Here is a 21,170-nt window from a genome sequence, read left to right as displayed (position 1 = left end):
AGTGCTCGGGCCTGGTGGGCTGGGAAGGCCCAGAGGAAGGGTGGAGAGGGAGGTGGGAGGGGGGATCGGGATGGGGAATACGTGTAACTCTATGGCTGATTCATATCAATGTATGACAAAACCCACTGAAAAAAAAAATAACTAAATAAAATTAAAAAAAAAAAAAAAGAATACTGGAATTGGTTACCATTTCCTCCTCCAGGAGATCTTCCTGACCCAGGGATCGAACCTGAGTAGGCAGGTTTTTTTTTTTATTTATTTTTTATTTTTTTTACCACTGAGCTACCTAGGAAGCTCTGATGAAATCATTGTAGTTACATAGTTCCTCACTTATTCAATCACCTTTTAGAGTAGATGCAGCAAGTGGGATTTCTGGGTTAAAGTTTATGTACATTTTACATTTTGATACATATTATCAGATTCTTCTCTAAAAAAGCTTTAGCCAACTACACTTTCTCCTTTCTTTGGTTTTTTAGTTCTCGTCCTCTGCAAAACACTCTCCTTTTGGTTAGTGACCCAGCAGACAGTATTTACTGACTTACTATGTCAAGGTCAGAGCTAGATCCTTGGCCTGTAGTGTTTTGAAGCTCAGGCTAAATAACGTACCCAAAGTGATAGCATCACTAAGTCACTGAGCTAAGATATGACCCCAAGTGGTGAGGCAGGAATATGGACAGTTATAAAAGGATGGACTTAATTTCAAACTGTAGATTGCTTTAGGTTCCAGGTTATGGAGAATGGGTTTTGTTCCTTTGGCAACAAGTGGTCACACAAAGGTTTCTGAGCAAGGGATGGTATGATGACAGCTGTGATCCAGGCTCTGGGAAACCTACATTTTCTTAGGTCTTGATGTGGATTTAGAAGGGTGTTTTAGGCAGACATTCTGAATGACTGGATGATCTTGGGGGGTACATCAAAGAAAAAGGACCCAATATTACTTCCATTCCCCTCCTTGGCAGAGAGTGTGAGTAGTGACTAGTCAGTGCACCCAGAGGATGAAATGTGGACAGTGCTTTTATAAAGAAAAAAAGAGGCTGTCACGGCTGCTGAGTCTAAAATTAGACCTTCACGCTGTGTGTTAGGTAGCAGGTGTGGGCGTATGATGGGAAACCAGATGTCATTCTGTCCTGTGCATGGCCTGTCGGCTCAATTCAGAGATGGCCCACAGTGAGTCTCCCGTAGACTCTGGCTAAGCCTTGCTCCGTGTCTCTTTACATAAATCCAGTTTTGGCCTCCTGCCGATGTCTCTGCAGCTGTGGCATCTTCTGGGGCAAGAGCTCTGTCAGTCTTTCCCTATCTGTGTATCACACAACTGGGCATTTCTAATATGCTTTCTTCCTTTGTTAACTTTGTAAGACATTTTCTTCCTGCAGTTTTTATGGAATGGAATTGGCATCCTTTCCAGAGCCTGGAGTGAGGTGATATTTTGCACTCGTCTCAGTTTTTCCAGAGTCCAGCTTAGCACTGCATGCCTCAGAGATGTCCTTTTATACACTCTCTCTACTTATTCTGTCCCCTCTTCTAATCAGGCTGCCTTCCACAGTAAATTGCAGACACCCTGACTCACCCAGCCGTCTCTTATATACGTTTGTTAAATGCCAGGCACTGTTTTAAGTGCTTGATGTATGTATATATTTATGAATTTATATATGTAAATTCATGTAATCCTCAAAGAAACTCCATGAGGTTAGAACTATTCTTATCCCTCTTTACAACCTGAGGCTTAGAGAAGGTAAGTAACTTATACTAGCTAACATGACCAGTGAGTGTCAGAATCAGCTTCAAGTCCAGGCGGTTTGGCTCTAGAGTGTATGCTGCCGGCAACGACACGACCCTTCCTCTCAGTGAGGAGCTCTGTTACCTTGTAACCAGGTGTCATAGCTGGTGTTCTTTGGGCCCCACCTTGCCCTGTATGTCCAGTTTTTTCCCAAGTTGGGTTAGCTCTTAGCTGCCGGGAGCAACTAGGGTAGCACACTTATTTGTCCTCATTTAAGTGAGGGAAAGAGACCTGTGAGTGCAAGAGAACCCATGCCAGCCGTGGGGAAAATGGCCTTTCTCTGAGTCTCTGAGTCAGCCTCGATCACCTGCTTCCTCCTGGGCCAATAAGAGTGGTCAGAGGCTGATATGGGCTGACTGACCCTCACCAGTCAGCATCTGCCCCTGGAGCTGCAGGGTGGGTGTCGGGGAGGGGGTGTGCCCTTCCCTCTGAAACATGTGAGCTGCATAGAAGACGTCGGGGCGCCTGCACGCGCGCCACTGGAGTCTAGTAAGAAAGACCACTGCACACCTTTTTCCTTTTCACATTTCCTCTTCAACATGGTACCCATTGTCTCCGTTACGCTTCGGGAAGTGATGGAAACTGACTTTAGTAAGTGAATACAGAGGTAGCTCTGTACCAGTCATCAGGCCTCCCAAGAGACAGGAACCAGGAGCTGGGAAACAAGCCCTAAGGCACCCGCAGAGCCTCTCGTCTTCCCATACCTGGCTCCTTTGTTCACACTATAGATCTGCTTCATTGCACATCCAGCCTGGCACCTCCAGCCCTGTGCAGGGGCTTTCCTGTCCTGTGTCACGGTAACTGACTAGATTCTGGGGTTAGAAACAACCTTGGAAACTAAATATATGTCCTTGCTAAATGTACTTCACTGCTCTAAGCTTCAGTTTCTTCATCTGTACATTGGGGATAATATCCTTATCTCAGAGGGCTGTTCTGCGGATCAAATGAGATTATACGCACAGAGAGCTTAGAGCAGTGCTTGCCTATGAAAGTGAAGTGAAAGTGAAAGTGTTACTTGCTAAGTCATGTCTGACTCTTTGTGACCCCAGGGACTGTAGCCCTCTGGGCTCCTCTGTCTGAGCGATTTTTCAGGCAAGAATACTAGAGTGCGTTTTCGTTCTGGCATGAGGGCTCCAGAGCACATGCTCAGTAGCCCCACAGCATGTGGGATCTTAGTTCTCTGATCAAGGATGGAACCTGCATCCCCTACATCGAAGGCAGATTCTTTACCATTGGGCCACCAGGAAAGTTCCTCCCAGGCAATAATCCTGGAGTGAGTTGCCATTTCCTCCTCCAGGGGATCTTCCTGACCCAGGGATTCAACCTGTGTCTCCTACATTGCAAACTGATTCTTTACCATCTGAGATATCAGGGAAACCCATCTGAGACATCTGAGACATCAGGGAAACCCATGCCTGCCAATAATGGTCAATAAATATTAGTGCTCAACATCATGACTTTTATTGCTGCTATTATCCTCATCTTCTTAAAAATTCATGTAACTTTTGATTCTAATCCTGAACGTGTACTGTTTTCATGTTGAAACATTATGGTTGTTTCCCATTATGTTTCAGGGAGTTAGTCCATGTTGTGATTTTGCATTCTGCAGGCTCACCATCTCTGGGGCTATAAGCCCCTCAATTCGAGAGTCATGGGAGTAGGAACCCTTCTCTTTTAGCTCCAGTGTGAGAGTGAAGCACTGAAGAGCATAACATGCAGGGGTCAGTGCAGGCGTTTGTACGTGTGTGTGCATGCTCTGTCACTCCACTCGTGTCCAACTCTTTGTGACCCTATGGATTGCAGCCTGCCAGGCTCCTCTGTCCCTGGGATTCTCCAGGCAAGAATACTGGAGTAAGTTGCCATGCCCTCCTCCAGGGGATCTTCCCGACCTGGGGATCAAACCTGTGTCTTATGCGTCGCCTGCATTGCAGGCAGATTCTTTATCCACTGAGCCACCTGGGAAGCCCAGGCGTTTGACTTGGACTGAATTGTCCTGGATTTTGGGTTCTCTTCTTGGCTTACGCTGTGACCCCACCTGCTGTAGTTCCAAGGTTGCATGGTGCTCTGAGGAACTGTCCAGATTTTCAGAGTCAGAGATGCTGGGGGCGATGCACTGCACAGCTTTGACACTTGGCCACATCACAGAATAGAAAAATGAATCCACCCAAGGTAAAAGAATTAAAAGTCAGTTTTTGTGGGCATGTACTTGAGTATATAGAGTAGGATACTGGCTTCCCAGGTGGCACTAGTGGTAAAGAACCCACCTGCCAGTGTAGGAGACATGAGAGACCCGAGTTTGATCCCTGGGTCGGGATGATCCCATGGAGGAGGGCGTGGCAGCCCACTCTAGTGTTCTTTCCTGGAGAATGCCGTGGGCAGAGGGTCCTGGTGGACTATATAGTCCATAGGGCTGCAGAAGAGTTGGACATGACTGAAGTGACCTAGCAAGTAGGCACAGGCATTTATTTACTCTTGGAAGTGGAGAATGGAGTGTTTTGTTTTAGATTTTTTTTAACTTAAAATGTTATTGGAGTATAATTGCTTTGCAGTGCTGTGTAGTTTCTGCTGTACGGGAAAACGAATCAGCGGCCCGTATACATTTATCCCTCTGTTTTGTATTTCCGTCCCTGTTAGAAGACCTCAGAGCGCTGAGTAGCATTCTCTCTACTGTACAGTAGGTTCTCATTAGCTAGCTGTTCTATACATGGTCGTGTATCTGTTTCAATCCCAATCCACCCCACCCTTTCTCTCCCCTCCTTGGTGTCCATACTGTACTGTTTTTCTAGATTCCACATGTATGCATTAATATACAGTATTTGTTTTTCTCTTTCTGACTTACTTCACTCTATATGATTTTTCAGAATGAAAAGTCATGGTTTTTGCCCTCTGAAGCCTTCCTTTCCAGGATAGACTTATTAGTTTCTTGCTAATTCATGTTTGCTTCTAGACTTTAAAATGTACTTCTGTCAGCCTCTGGTTCTTATTATTAACAGATTTTTGTTGTACCGTGTGGAAATGTAATTGATATGCACAAGATTTGGTTTTAATAGCATTTACTTTATCCAAGTAATGTAATCCTAAAAGAATCATCTTGTAAAACTATTTTCTTGGACTTTGCCCTTTCAGTATAACGGTGTGTGTTGGGTGGTAAATAAAAAGTTTCTGTTATCATGAAGCAGACTTTCAGTTATCACTGTCAGTGGGGACTCATGCTGTTCATGATAGTATAGAGCTGGATTTCTTTTGCTTTTGAGTGACAAGACCATAATCCCATACTCAGCATCAAGCATCGTGATGGCCCATGTCTTCACCTATCCGTGTCTAAGAACTTTGGCTTGTCCACTGATGCTTGCAAACCTTATTTCTGAGATATGGAGATTTCAGCCTAGTAGCATGTGTGTTAATATCATTGGTTATGTTGACTCGCCATTTATAAAATATCCAAAATGTTCCTCCTGGAGTATAGTAAAAGAAACAAAAAAACCCCTCAGTCAGATTAAATGACTGAGATGAGTAGCTGTTCTTAGTTCAATAAGTTTTTGTTACTATTGAAGTTACTCTGCATGCTGTTAAATAAGGTATACAACATTTTTACTTTTTAAATTTCTGGATTAAAACATCCCAAATCTCAAGCATTCATTTGGTGATTCACAAATAGTGTAATTAATTTGCATGTTTCTAGGGACTAATTGTTGGGCATTTCTTGTTGTGTATCTATTTTTTCCCTACTCTGATGTATTTTTCCCCCAGGAGAAAATTTGACAGGTAACTTCCTTGTGTTTGTTTGACACTGGCCTTTTTAGTTGACCTCCAAACTTGTTTTCACTGAAATATATTAAAATATTCTAATTTTGTCAACTTTACCTAGTAATTATTTCTAAGCCTTGATTGTGATGATAAAGGGCTTGAGGGTATTGTTATCTAATAAACAATAAGACAAAAAGCCTACTGTATTCATGCCCCCAAACAAGATGCCTCTGATTATATTGACCTTAATTTCCCATGTATCAGTGAATGATGAGACAATTAGCAGAATGAGCTTCTAGTTATTGAACATGGAAAACCAAGGACTTTTCTGTAAATATAGCATCTGGACAGGAGCCTTATTTTTCACTCAGTAAGAATCCCCTGCAATAGATATAATTGTCATCCTTATAATCAGGGTCTTCTCTGCTTTCCCATCCTGCTGAACCCCCACCTCTGGCACAGTGCGGGGCTCACAGAGACAGCTCTCTGGCCATTTGTTGAATGAATGCCAGGTAATTCTTCTTATGAGCTGAAAAGGGTACATGAGGATGAGTAAAAAGGGCGCTGGCAGGAGGGGCACGTGCAGATCAGGGAAGCCTGAAAGGGTTTGTTGGGAAATTCGGTGTAGAGGGAATCTTGAACCCAGTAATACAGAATACTTCTCTTCCTCTTTTTTCTACTTAGTTATTTACTTGCTGTTGGACTCCAGGAAGCGGGCTAAAGCTGGCCTGAGCTCCCTCACAAGAGTGAGTGAAAGTCGCTCAGTTGTGTCCGACTCTTTGCGACTCCATGGACTATATAGTCCATGGAATTGTCCAGGCCAGAATACTGGAGTGGGTAGCCTTTCCCTTCTCCAGGGGATCTTCCCAACCCAGGGATCAAACCCAGGTCTGCTGCATTGAAGGCGATTCTTTACCAGCTGAGCCACCAGGGCAGCCCTCACAAGAGTAGTACGGAGATTTAATAAGATAATAAATGGGATGCTCTACACTTGGAGAGTGTAAAGCACTAGATAATATAGGTTGTAATGGTGAATAAATGCTGTTTTTAGAGTGGTGTGGTGCCTTAAAGGTACTAACTTTGACAAGTGCAGTAAGCTGTTTTATTGAAAATGGAGGTGATGACTGAATTGGAAACAATGGTGTTTAGCCAGGAGAGCATTCTGTGCCATTTACAAGTAAGGTCTTTTGAAATATCTTAGTGAATGCCTATTGATTATTTTTCCTCCCCATCTCCTTTGCCCTTTGGTTTTGTGTTGTATATTAATGCAGCATTGAGGGGTGTTTAAAATGTGGATTCATTGTGATGATTCTTGTTTTATCGGCCCGGGCTGACTCCTGGGAATTAATATATTTACCGTTTTCCAGGTAAGTCTGTGGAGCCTCTAGATTTAAGAACCCGTAACAGCTCGTCAGTGTCCTGTGGTTCCAGTGGAAAGCAGACATATAGCTGGCACTCCTTTTGCAGCTCTGTTTTCTGCAGAGTTCCTGTTAATCTTGTAAAGCAGGACCAGTTGATAATCTGGCTCTCCGGCAGACAGTAAACACTTTTTGGCAGAAATACCATGTTGAAAAGTTTAGCGAAATTTGAATGAACTCCTCTGGAATCTCTTATGGAACAGAGATGCCAGTTTGAGTTCCTTCCTCCTCCCTCCCTCCCTCTCCCTTCCTTCATCTCTTTCTCTTCTTTTTATCTTTATCCCTTTCCTTCCTTTCCCTTCCTTTCTTTTCCTTTCTTTCTTCCTTTACCTTTCTTTCTTCCTTTTCCTTCCTCCATTCTTCTCTAGTAAATAAAAAGTTTGGGTGTTAAAAATTACAGTGATATTAAAAATTAATATCAACCAAGAATTGATGCCATGCAGAACAACCTAAAGGTCTTTTGGGGCTGTGGATGACAGTCCACCAGGTTGATTTTAGGGATCAGCAGTTTGTTCTTTGCCCATTACTCTGGAGCATTCTGTGGTAGGAGAATACTGCAGTTGCTATAGTTCATTTACTCATTCTGCAGAACAAATCATTTTTACAGACGTGTAGCTTGCTGTACATGGTACTCTAACTTTTACATTAATTTAACATTACCTTTGGGACTGTCTTTCCTTATTAAATGTGTCACTTTAAAATGATTTTTAAAAATGGCTGTTCAGTTTATTTATTGGATAAAATTATTCTAATGTGTTTAATTATTGGGAATTGCATCATTTGCTCTTGTAGCTAGTCATGTGTTGAGAATCTTTGTAGGCTGATCTATACCCTCATCTAAGATTTTTTTGCTCAAAGCCCATTGTTAGAGGTAGATATTATGGGTCCAAAGGTTTACGTATGTATGAGGGTTTTATTAGGTATTGCTGAACTAAAGTATGTATGCCTAAGCATCTCGGAAAACTTCCCAGGGACTTGGCAGTGCTGTACATACCAACATTTGAAATGGGATTGGGAACAGCTACATAATTTGCAGGAGCCAGTGCAAAATGAAAAGGCAGAAAGTGAAGTTGCTCAGTCGTGTCTGAATCTTTGTGACCCCATGGACTGTAGCTTGTCAGACTCCTCCGTCCATGGGATTTTCCAGGCAAGACTACTGGAGTGGGTTGCCATTTCCTTCTCCAGGGGATCTTCCTGACCCAGGGATCGAACCCAGGTCTTCTGCATTGTAGACAGACGCTTTTACCGTCTGAGCCCCCAGGGAGGTCAGTCTCCTGTTAAAAAAGAGTTAAGAACTTTGAAACAGCGACAGTGGCACATTCAGCTAAATGTGTAGCCCTTCTGATGGCGGAGGACTGTGTCACCCTGTAGAGCACACATCCTTGAAGCCAGCCTGAATGGGATGCACACGATGGTGGGCCCAGTATACCAAGACAAGCCTCCAGTTGGACCAGTCCACAAACTTGTATATTGTTAAGCTTTGCCCATCACTCAGGATGCCAGTGAACTTGCACTGAATAGGCACTTTCCTAGGTCACACGATTGTGGGAAGGGATGTGGGCACAGATGTTAACTGTGTGGATTCAAAACACAGCCATGTACTTACTTTTATGTGACCTTAGCCAGTTTGCCTCTCTGAGCCTCAGTGTTTTCGTCTGTAAAATGGGGTTAGTATTATCTGTGTCCTAAGATAGATGGTGAGAATTGAAAGGCATGTGTATCAAAGTTTTAATACAGTGCTTCTCCACAGCAGGCTATTAATAAGACAAATTGTGAAAATTAATGCTGTATTTTAAGAGGCTGAGCCACTCTGCCCTGTGATATGTACCCGCTCCTGCTCCTGAGATCCACTGTTACTTACTCCCTGCTCCGGCTCATGGCTAATCACTTAGATAGCAACCCATTGGTTCCTAGAACAGGTTAAAAGAGAACGGCTCAGGGGGAAGGACTTTAGGAGTGGAGGTTATAGAAGCCAGCAGACTGGTCTCTGTGACCACTGGGTGGGTATTTGATATGTAATAGCAGCACGGGAGGGCTTCCTTGTGGCTCAGTGGTAAAGAATCCTGACCGTAATGCAGAAGACCCAGGTTCGATCCCAGAGTTGAGAAGATCCCCTGGAGGAGGGCATGGCAATCCACTTGAGTATTCTTGCCGGGAGAATTCCGCAGACAGAGGAGCCTGGTGGGCTGCAGTCCATAGGGCCACACACAGTCGGACACGACTGAAGTGACTCTGCAGCAGCAGCAGCATGGGAGGAAAGGCTGGAAAGATGAGGGTCTGCAGCTCTGAGGGCCTTGAATGCCAGCATGGGAGGGAGGGACTCCCTGCCAGGTGGTTTATGAGGACTGAGTGCCACCTCGATGCTAATGGACTGGAAATACTTTGGAGTTTACTGGAGCTGGATTTCTTCTGTGGGCATTTACTTTCTAAGACACTGTGCCCCTCTTTCTGCAAATGTGGTAGCAGCTTAATAGCATTATTACTACCAGTATTAGTGTGATTAGCTTGTATCGAATGTTTACCATATTACCTTGAGTATTACCTTACAAATTATCTTATCCAAATCACCTTTGGAACAACCTTTGAGTAGGTATGATTAACCCCATTTTACAAAGGAGATGGGGCTTCAGGAACTTACCTATGTGGGTGAGTCCCATTCTGTGTTAGAGAGATGTGAGTCCAAGTCATCTGACTGCAGGAGCCACATGCCTCATCCATGTCCTGTATAAATATATATAAATATACATGTATATATGTATTTTATATGCATGCAAGTATAAAATATAAGCAATGTGTATAAAATTATGTGGGTTTGTGGTAAGGTTAAAAACTGCTTAGCGCTTATTGAGAACCCAATTCAACTATAAGCTGAATTGGGGCCCTGAGGAAGCACACCTTTGTTGGTGGATTTGGTAAGACTTTGGGGGGACCACGTGTCTTGGTGTGATAGGCTGCAGGACAGTCTCCACAGCAGTGTCGGGCCCAGGGGGTTAGGAGGGCTGACTCTGCTTGTCCCTTGGGCCACCCCTCTGTGTTGGTTACAGAATGTCAAAAACATCTCAGTTAGAACTGAGATGTCATCATAAGCGTATCCATGGAATCTTTTTTTTTTTCTCATCAAAGACACTTCAATTAAATTCCCATTGTGAAAACAATTAGGCCAGATTTGCTGTACCCAGCCAGTCAGTAACTCAGGGACAAGATCTCATTACGAGCTTTTGCTTTCCTGGAAACAGCCATTTTATGGATTCCTCACTGGTGGCTGCACACCCTGGGGATTAATTCCTGATCCATATTTCCTCTGAACTATTTCGTTTTCTCCAATTCTGAAGGAACCACGTTTTTACATGACCCCAACCTCGGAGACTGATGGTATAAATTGTCATTCATTGTCACAGAGGAGTTCCAGCCTTTGAGCTGTGTGCTCTCTGTCATGGTTCCAGTATGTTCTGTGTAGAATTCTGTTTGCCTGTGGACAAAGCAATAGATGGGACTCAGGTTCATGCATGCTCAATTTCTTAAGTCGTGTTTGAGTCTTTATGACCCCATGGACAGTAGCCCATCAAGGTTCTCTACCCATGGAATTCTCCAGGCCAGAATACTGGAGTGGGTTGCCATTTCCTTCTCCAGTGTGTCTTCCAGACCCAGGGATCCAACCGTGTCGCCTATATTAGGCGGATTCTTTACCGCTCAGTTATGTATGGCACCCCACTCCAGTGCTCTTGCCTGGAAAATCCCATGGATGGGGGAGCCTGGTGGACTGCAGTCCATGGAGTCGAGAAGAGTCAGACAGGACTGAGCGACTTCGCTTTCACTTTTCACTTTCATGCATTAGAGAAGGAAATGGCAACCCACTCCAGTGTTCTTGCCTGGAGAATCCCGGGGACGGTGGAGCCTGGTGGGCTGCCATCTGTGGGGTCACACAGAGTTGCATGCGACTGAAGCGACTTAGCATAGCAAGTTTGTCCTAGAGCGAGTGAGCCTCCTTTTTAAAGAAGTTTCCAGATATTGGGCTAGCTTATCTCAGCCAGGTAAAGGCTGCCTTCTACTGACAACTATGAGTGAGCTCCTGAGACATTTGGTTCAATTTCCCTGACCAAGTATTGAGATGTATTATAAATTTCTCCTTCTTTTGCTTCTTCCCTACTTCTTCCTTACCCTCCCTCCTCCTCTCCATTCTTCTGTTCCTAATGCATTATTGATTTCCTACCATCTGCTAGTCATTGCAATTGGAAATGATACAATAAAGAAAAAAATATATATAGATATTGGATTGGCCAAAAAGTTCATTTAGATTTTGCCATATCATCATGCAGAAAACCCTGAATGGACTTTTTGAACAACCCAGTCCAACCATTTAGAAAACCGTGGCATTTTTTTTTAAAGTTGAAACTCTATATGTCCAGTGACATAGATGTGTGACCACTAGGCAAATAGGTGGGAAAATAATGGAAATAGTGACATACTTTATTTTCTTGGGCTCCAAAATCACTGTGGACAGTGACTGCAGCTATGAAATTAAAAGACACTTGCTCCTTGGATCTAAAGCTATGACAAACCTAGACAACATATTAAAAAGCAGAGAAATTACTTTGCTGACAAAGAGCCGTATAGTCAAAGCTATGGTTTTTATAGTAGTCATGTATGGATGTGAGAGTTGGATCATAAAGAAGGCTGAGTACTGAAGAATTGACGCTTTCCAACTGTGGTGTTGGAGAAGACTCCTGACGGTTCCTGGGACTGCAAGGAGATCAAACCAGTCCATCCTAAATAAAGTCAGACCCAGCCTTGGGCTGCCCCGGTCTCCAGGTGCTCGGCCTTGAGCTGCTCTAGTTATTCAGCTCAGCCTCCAGCCGCTCCCGGTGGGCCGCCCACAGCTGGCACAGCTGTTTCAACGAGAAAGGGGTTCATGTCGTTGAAGGCGATCAGTGTGCATCAGCCTCCTGTGGGGAGAATGGAGTCAGAGTCAGCGGGTGTCCTGGAAGGACTGATTGGAAGGACTGATACTTAGGCTGAAGCTCCAATATTTTGGCCATCTGATATGAGGAGCCAGCTCATTGGAAAGGACCCTGATGCTGGGAAAGTTTGAAGGCAGGAGGAGAAAGGAACGACTGAGGCTGAGATGGTTGGATGGCATCACTGGCTCAATGGACATCAGTTTGAGTAAGCTCCAGGAGATGGTGAAGGACAGGGAAGCCTGGCTTGTTGTAGTCCATGGAGTCACAAAGTGTCAGACACAACTGAGCGACTGAACAACAGCAGCAAAGACACTCTAGAGACACTTGTGTACTTATGTAACTGAATATGTTATAAATGTTTCCTTTACAAAACTCCAAACTGACTCCATATTACATGTCCATCTTTGGGAGAGTGGATAGATAATCTGGAGTATTTTCAAACAACAGAACAGTATACAGCAGTGAAAACTAACAACAGCTTCATGTAACAGTATGGGTGCATCTCCACTAAGCAAGCAAGTTTTGCTCTCTGTGCCTTGGTGGACAGAGACAAGATCAGGATGTGCTTGGGAAGCTGCCAGGGCAGTGTGAGTTATGGGGAGCCCATGCTGGAGGCAGGAACCCCATTGGGAGGCAGTTGTGGTTCTGAAGAGACTGCGCTGTGCTGAACCCAGGTAGTAGCAGCAGCAAGAGAGAGAATGGCATGGGCTATTGAGGGGCTTGAGAAGTAAAATAAACACAATCTGGGGACTGAGTGAATGTTGGGATGGATTGGAAAAAAGAGCCATGTAACCTCTTGCTGAGATTTCTGATCTCATAGCCTGGGATGATGGTTGTCTCCTTCACTGAAATAGGGGCAGGGCTAGGGTTTTGAGCCTGTATATATGTGTCTGCATGATGCCAGGCTATGACCTCAGGCGAGTTATTTAACTTTTACCACCGTTTCCTCATGTGTAAAAGCAAGAAAACATACTAAGAGTGACAACCTTAGAAGATAATACTGTGTCTGATATATAATACACAATTTTACTGTACAGATTTTTGAAGAGTGCGTGTGACCCTGAGTATATAACATCGTGAATGGATGCAGGCATTCCTTTAGGCTGAACAGAGACAGGAGTAGGAAAACTTGAATCATCTTTATATCTCTTGAGTCAAACATCAGATGCTTAACGCTTGGGATCAAGGAGAAAGTCATAGGACAGAAAGCACAAACAACTGGAGTTATGTAGTGTGGGGAAAAGAAAGCCGAGAGGTGACTTAATGAGACTTTAAATGAAGGAGTTAAGTCAGAAGTTAGCGTGTCCCTATGCTAAAAATGGTTCATGGTTGCACAGAGCTTGTTAAAGATGATTGTTTATATGAAAATGATTCTTAAGGATTTATTAGTAATATTTTTGGTGATGCCAAGTAATACATCTTTATTATAGAAAATTAGTAGAAAGAACAAAGTAAATACATAGCACCTATAATTCTAATGCCCAGAGAGTCTGTTCATATTTCAGCTCTGTCCATTTGTCTGTCTGTTCATGTGCTCATCCATCCATCTTGTCTTTCTTTCTCTTTTTTTTTTAGAGTTGAAATTAAACCATAAGTTGTTGTGTAAGCTACTGTGTTTGGTGCTGGAACTTAAATGGAGGCTTACCTAGCATAAGGGATTTAGATTAGCTATATGTATTAAGAAGAAAATATCTGATGTGCTTTGTCAATGAGTTATTGAGAGAAAATACAGCAGTTCCTTCTATTAAAGTCTTAAAATATAATAGGATAAACTTTCATCTCACTGATGGCAAGGGCATGACCCTGCTTTACTGCCCTGTTATTCTCTGATATGTGGGTAAGCCTGAGTGCTTTTCTGAGCATTTACTTCTCCCAAAAGTGGTGGAAAGAAATATTGGTTAGAATATGATGTAAGTGAGACTTATATTAATCCCTCACCTACATTTTCCTTGCAGACTGAAGAGTACATTTCTCCCTAGAGTGTAGGACTGCTCAACTTTTCAATTTTAAATATTAAAATCACTAAAATTCTACTCTGACTTAATCTGGAACAAAGACAGGAAAGATTAATGTCACTAGGATATAGTTTTACATGGGCAAATCATTTTAAATAGGCTTAGATCTAAGAGGTGGAAGTTACTTTGCCTAGAGTATTTGTGAGATTGGCTAGGATAACTGTGTATGTATGTGAGAGAGAGAAGGAGGGAGAGATGGAAGGAGGGAGGGAGAGAGAGAGAGAAGTGTTCTGAAGGTTTCCTTTTAGTCTGTGCATCATCTAAATGTGGAGGCTACTGCTATTAGAGATTTAGAAAGATCTAATTAAGGGTTATAGTAACTATTTTTACCCAAATCATAGCTTTTTGGTTTCATAATTTTCTTAATATGTTCCTTAGTGAATGTGCTCATATATATATATACACACTCCAGAGTACATATATGGGAGATGTGGCTCCCATTTCCTTTTCTTAGAGATATAAGAAAGTATGGGCAATATTTTTTTAGTATTTATTTTTATTTATTTATTTGACTGTCTGATCTTAGTTGTGACACACAAGATCTTTGATCTTTGTTGCAGCATATGGGATCTAGTTCCCTGACCAGGGATTGGGAAGCATGGAATCGAAGCCACTGGACCACTAGGGAAATCCCTGAATAGTTTCGACTGTAAAGAAATTAAATGTTAGTTTATCCATTTAGCAAATACTCATTGAACTCATTGAGTGTAGACAGTATGCTGAAAATGGAGGATATGGGCTCATCTAAAAGCATTAGGGAAAGGCAGCAAGCCTTTTAGTTAATGGTGCACATGTAACTGTTAATCTGTATCTATTATTTGGTAGCCTCAGGTAAATCCTTGTCTTCAATATAAAGTCTAAACTCCTCAATCTGGGAAGACCATTTGCAATCTGGTCTCCATCTGCCCTGATAGCCTTATCTCCTAGCATCTCCCATGCCTACCTTGTACTTTTTTATGGAAAGAATTTACCAGCCCCTTACTAAGTATTGGATATTTTCAGATAACTAGCTCTTCAGACACTCTCTGCTCCTTCACACCTTGTCTGGGTCCTGTGGTTTTCCGCTGGTGGAACTCTTTGCCTCCGTTTGCTGGGTGACACTCACCGTCTCGTCTCTCTTTCCCACTAGTCAGTGGGATTCTGGAGGACAGATCCTGTCCTTCCCTGTAGGACTCTTGCACCCAGTGAGGTGCTCAGCGTATTGTAACCACACTGTCCGTGTGTGTTGAGCAAATGAATGAATGAGGCAGAGTCCAGTCTCTTGTGGTGGTGAACTCCCTCAGCATTTGTTTATGTGGAAAACCTTAATTTCGCCTTCCCTTTTGAAGGATAATTTTACCAAATATGATATTCTTGGTTTTCAGGTGTTTTTTTTTCTTTTTTTCCTTTAGCCCTTTGTATCTTTCTTCCTGTAGTCATTAAGTAGTGTCTGACTCTTGCGACCCCATGGACTGTAACCTGCCAAGCTCCTTGGTCCATGGGATTCTTTAGGCAAGAATACTGGAGTGGGTTGCCATTTCCTTCACCAGGGAGCCCTTTGAATATATCATCCCAATTTCTTCTGGCCTACTTAGTTTCTCCTGAGAAATCATTGAAAACTTTATGGGGGATCCTTTGTTTTATTTTTCTTGCTGCTTTTAAGATTCTCTCTCATTGTCTGTGACTTGATAATTTGATTATAAAAGTCTTGATGTGAGTCTCTTTAGGATTTATCCTATTTGGAATCATTGAGTTTCCTAAATTTGGATGTCCATTTTCTCCCTCAGATTTGGAAAGTTCTCTGCCATTGTTTCTTTAAATAGGCTCTTTGCTCCTTTCTCTCTTTCTTCTCCTTCTGGTACTTCCATAATGTGTACATTGACCACTCAGTGGTGTCCCATGAGTCCAGGAGGCTGTCTTCACTTCCTTTTTCCTCCATTCTCTCTCTTCTGATTTAGTAATTTCAAATGACACATCCTCAAGTTCACTAATTCTTTCTTCTGCTTGATCAAATCTGGTGTTAACTGTGCTAGTGAATTTTTCAAGTATTTTATTCTTTAGCTCCTGATTCCCGACCCCCATCCCCCCCCCCCCTTTTTTTTTCTAGTTTCTATCTCTTTTTTGATAGTCTCATTTTGTCATACCTCATTTCCTGATTTCATTTAGTTGTCTACTTATATTCTCTTTTAGCTTATCAAGCATCTTTAGGATGATTGTTTTGAATTTGTCGGGTAATTCATATATTTCTGTTTTTTTAGGATTGGTTTCTAGAGATGCATTTTGTTATTTTGGTTTCTTTTTTGGGCTAGTGTGTTTAATTGCCTAGTTAGAAGGTCTGCCCCTGTTTTCAAGAGCTCATTTTCTCTTGGTCCCCAGTGTCTGACTGTGGTACTACAGATTCTCTGGTGCTGTGAGAAGCCACCTTGCTTTTATTCTTAGCAGCCCCTTAGTATCCAGAATGTGCTGCTGTTCCCTTCAGCATTCTGAGTCAGGCAAGACAGAAACCAGTTCCTCAGACAGCGCACCCATAAAGCCAGAATGTTAGCCATACTTTCCACTCTTTTCTTTTCTCCCAGAGAAGCCAGGAGTTAAAGAGTTTTCTCCTGATTGTGCTGCACGTGCTGGATGCGTGGGGCTACGAGCAGGTCAATGCAACACATTATTATTCACTCTGATGTGGCTCTGCTTGGCTTTATATTCACGTGGGTGCTGCAGTCTTTTAACTGGTCTATGGACTTCTTACAAAGGCAAATTCGCTCATATGTTGTTAAGTTGGGTTCTTGATGAGGAGATGGGGGCCTGGGGCTTACTATTCTGTCATCTTTCTGATATTACTCTCAAGTATTGTTTAGATCTTTATTTTATGAAATGGAGATAATATTGGTAGAACTTTAAATAGGTCAGTGGCATATATAATCTGTCTCACCTCCTTTATTTTATAATTTTTTTTGGCTCTGCTGGGTCTTAGTTGTGGCATGTGGGGTCTTTGATCTTTGTCATGGCATTTGGGATCTTTAGGTGCAGCATGTGCAGTCTAGTTCCCTGACTGGGGATTGAACCCAGGCCTCCTGCATTGGGAGCATAGAATGTTAGCTGCTGGACCTCCAGGGAAGTCCCTCACCTCCTTTTCTAATCAAATATTAAAGAAGTCATTCCAGGCTTCTTTCCTATTTCTCTCTGTCTCTCGTTAGTAATGGTGGCTGTCTAACATTTAATAAGTTCCTTACTGTGTGTCAGGAGCTGTTCATGTTCCTGTTGTATGTATGTATTTATTTGTTTCTGGCACTGGTTGTCAAAGTAAGATGCTATAATTATTTCCAGTTTATATGGGGAGGTAACTGAGTTAAGAGACTCTAAGTAATCTACTCAAGCTGATAATTGTCTCAGACTTAATTTTAACAAGACATGTTGTAGCATGGGATGAGGATATATGTGTATATTTACTTCAGTCAGTTCAGTTCAGTTGCTCAGTTATGTCTGACTCTTTGTGACCCCATGGACTGCAGCATGCCAGGCTTCCCCTGTCCATCACCAACTCCAGGAGTTTACTCAAACCGAAGTCCATTGAGTTGGTGGTGATGCCATCCAACCATCTCATCCTCTGTCATCCCTTTCTCCTCCCACCTTCAATCTCTCCCAGCATCAGGGTCTTTTCACATGGGTCAGTTCTTTGCATCAGGTGGCCAAAGTATTGGAGTTTCACCTTCAGCAGCAGTCATTCCAATGAATATTTAGGACTGATTTCCTTTAGGATGGGCTGGTTGGGTCTCCTTGCTGTCCAGAGGACTCTCAAGAGTCTTCTCCAACACCACAATTCAAAAGCCTCAATTCTTCAGAGCTCAGCTTGTTTTATACTCCAACTCTCACATTCATACATGACTACTGGAAAAACCATAGCCTTGACTAGATGAACCTTTGTTGACAAAGTAATGTCTCTTCTTTTTAATATGCTGTCTAGGTTGGTCATAACTTTTCTTCCAAGGAGCAAGTGTCTTTTAATTTCATGGCTGCAATCACCATCTGCAGTGATTTTGGAGCCCCCCAAAATGAAGTCTGTCACTATTTCCATTGTTTCCCCATCTGTTTGCCATGGAGTGATGGGACTGGATGCCATGATCTTAGTTTTCTGAGTGTTGAGTTCTAAGCCAACTTTTTCACTCTACTCTTTCACTTTCATTAAGAGGCTCTTTAGTTCTTCTTTGCTTTCTGCCATAAGGGTGGTGTCATCTGCATATCTGAGGTTATTGATATTTCTCCTGGCAATCTTGATTCCAGTTTGTGCTTCATCCAGCTCAGCATTTCACATGATGTACTCTGCATATAAGTTAAATAAACAGGGTGAGAATATGCAGCCTTGATTTACTCCTTTCCCAATTTGGAACCAGTCTGTTTTTCCATGTCCAGTTCTAACTGTTACTTCTTGGCCTGCATACAGATTTCTCAGGAGGCAGGTCAGGTGGTCTGGTATTCCCATCTCTTGAAGAATTTTCCACAGTTTGTTGTGATCCACACAGTCAAAGGCTTTGGCAGTCAATAAAGCAGAAATAGATATTTTTCTGGAACTCTTGCTTTTTCGATGATCCAACAGATGTTGGCAATTTGATTTCTGGTTCCTCTGCCTTTTCTAAATCCAGATTGAACATCTGGAAGTTCATGGTTCATGTACTGTTGAAGCCTGGCTTGGAGAATTTTGAGCATTACTTTACTAGTGTGTGAGATGAGTGCAGTTGTGCGGTAGTTTGAGCATTCTTTGGCATTGCCTTTCTTTGGGATTGGAATGAAAACTGACCTTTTTCAGTCCTGTGAACACTGCTGAGTTTTCCAAATTTTCTGGCATTTTGAGTGCAGCACTTTCACAGCATCATCTTTTAGGATTTTAAATAGCTCAACTGGAATTCCATCACCTCCATTAGCTTTGTTCGTAGTGATGCTTCCTAAGGCCCACTTGACTTCGCATTCCAGGATGTATTTACTTAGAATCAGTCAAATTTATTGTGGTAGAGATTCTTAAAGCTTTTTGACTGTCTTGTGTCCTATCACATTTTGATTATTAAATAATTTGTTAGGTATAAATAAAACTTGTGTTTTATATAAGTTTTATAATCAGAATAATGTACCCATTTATTTTATTTTCTTTCCAGCTTTATTGAGGTCCAATTGGCATGTAATATTGTGTAAGTTTGAGATGTACGGTGTAATCATTTGAAATATGTATATATTACAAGATAATCACAATAAGGTTAGTTAACACATCCATTTTCTCACATAGTGACAGTTTTTGTGTGCATGGTGAGGACTGAAGGATATACTTTCTTAGCAATTTGAAAGGAATAGTTTTTGAGTATAATACATTGCTTATGTTATATAAAATGGAAGTCTCTTTTTAATAAAATCTTTTGTCTTAATAGGCAATTATTGAATTACTATGAATATTATTTTGTGTTTATTATAAATGGTAATTATGCTTTTGGAAATCCCTGTAATTTAAATATTCAAATATAGAAATGACACCAAGGGTGTATATTTTTATTTTTTGCAGGACAGAGTTCATTCAGAAAGGCAGGATTTCAATCACAGGGGCTGGTTTTCTCAACTGCGTTTTGGAGAATTTTGCTAGTACATTTTTAAGACAGGGTGTCAAGAAGGTAAGCTTCCTTTCACTCTTAATCAATATTAATTTTAAGAAATTATGGAGTTTCCCATTGGGTTCTTGAACAAGATTCCTGAACAGACATAACAAGAAAAAATATAGTTATTAAACAAATATATACAAAGATAATTACCCTCACTAATTATTGCATGAATCTAAATCAAAGTGAAACTAAAGTGACATTTGTGTCTCATTAAATTAAAAATATGCCAATGAAGAATATGTAATAATATGGGAATACTTGCAGTCTAATGAATAGAAATAAATCAAAGTGAATAACTGTGTTTACAGTATATATAATATGATGACTGTTTAGTAAAAAAGACAATAATACCTAGTATTTATGGGGTGCTTCCCATGTGCTACTCACTAAAAAGAATATTTAATCATTAATTCACTTAATGCTTGCAAATTTTGGAAATAGCTGTTATTTTTGTCCTGATGTTGTGGATGAAGAAGATGTACCTCTGGAGCTTCTGATTATCTTTTATTATGCTTTTTAAGCCCTATACCTGTGGGAGCTTAGGTGTCCATGAATGGTGTTCAAAGCCCGCCTTGGAGTTCTATGGTCCTGTGTTACCCTGTTTTAAGTAGAGCAATTCTGTTTTTAATTTTTTTGGTTGATTTACAATGTTGTATTCATGTTTTTATTTATATTTTAATTTTTGGCTATACCCTGCTGCATGTGGGATCTCAGTTGCCCAGCCAGGGATCAAACCACACTCCCTGCATTGGAAGGCAAAGTCTTAACTGGACCACCAGGAATGTCCCAAACTATTCTGTTTTTCACCTGTTTTGTATAGCATTACATCTAAGATTTCTATATCCTATTTTCTGGCCTAGGAAAGTCCATTTCTCATGCATCTTTACATGTCTACTGCAGGTGTAAATATTTTAGAATTGTTTTATTATTATTTAGCCCACCAGGCTCCTCTGTCCATGAAATTTTCCAGGCAAGGATATTGGGGTGGGTAACTATTCCCTCCTCCAGGGGTTCTTCCCGACCCTGGGATCGAACCTGGGTCTCCTGCATTGCAAGTGGACTCTGCCATCTGAGCCACCAGGGAATCCCTTATTATATTAAAAATTGTTTAATTGTCATTATTATTGTTATTAATTATGATGATAGACATAATTACTTATTTCCAGGGTTTGCTCAGGTCTGATGCATATGTTACCTAGTTTTGCCTTTGGGGTAGACTTAATGGCTGGTCTACAGATCTATCATTATGACCCCAGAGAATTTCTGGGTAATGAACCTTTGTTTTTGTTTTGCAGATCTAGGTTCAGTAATGAACCTGGACCACAGTGTGTTAGTCTGGGAGGCTGAGGGTGATGAATGAGTATTTGGTATGGTACTGTACTGCACAGACATATTGTTGAGATTAATGATGTGTTCCTGACCCTGGTGAGGACATAGCCAGACTGACCCTGCCTTTTTAAGCCTGGGCGTGAAGCAGGTAGTTGAGCTTCTGGAAGGTATGTTGTGATTATTATGACATTATGGCATTTTGGCAGACATTATGGCAGGTTTTTCCTGCTATACTGCAAAATAATGGATTTGTAAACAGCCCCATATTCTGCAAAATTGCTCTCTAATAATAATAGTGCTGATGAGAGAAATAA

The 21,170-nt window shown here is 41.7% G+C and overlaps 1 protein-coding gene across 1 annotated transcript in view; it reads left to right on the top strand.

Annotated features, from left to right (window-relative positions):
- The window catches only part of PRELID2 (PRELI domain containing 2), an 81,862-nt gene that overhangs the window by 23,149 nt on the left and 37,543 nt on the right, over positions 1–21,170 (top strand). Inside the window, exon 5 of the mRNA XM_065918832.1 lies at positions 19,434–19,539. Within this exon, the coding sequence (XP_065774904.1) occupies positions 19,434–19,539 (106 nt within the window). The remainder of the gene's footprint in view (positions 1–19,433; positions 19,540–21,170) is intronic.

The sequence above is a fragment of the Muntiacus reevesi genome, chromosome 1 (assembly GCF_963930625.1).
Source record: "Muntiacus reevesi chromosome 1, mMunRee1.1, whole genome shotgun sequence".
NCBI lineage: Eukaryota > Metazoa > Chordata > Mammalia > Artiodactyla > Cervidae > Muntiacus > Muntiacus reevesi.
This window is presented reverse-complemented; position numbering and strand designations above follow the sequence as displayed.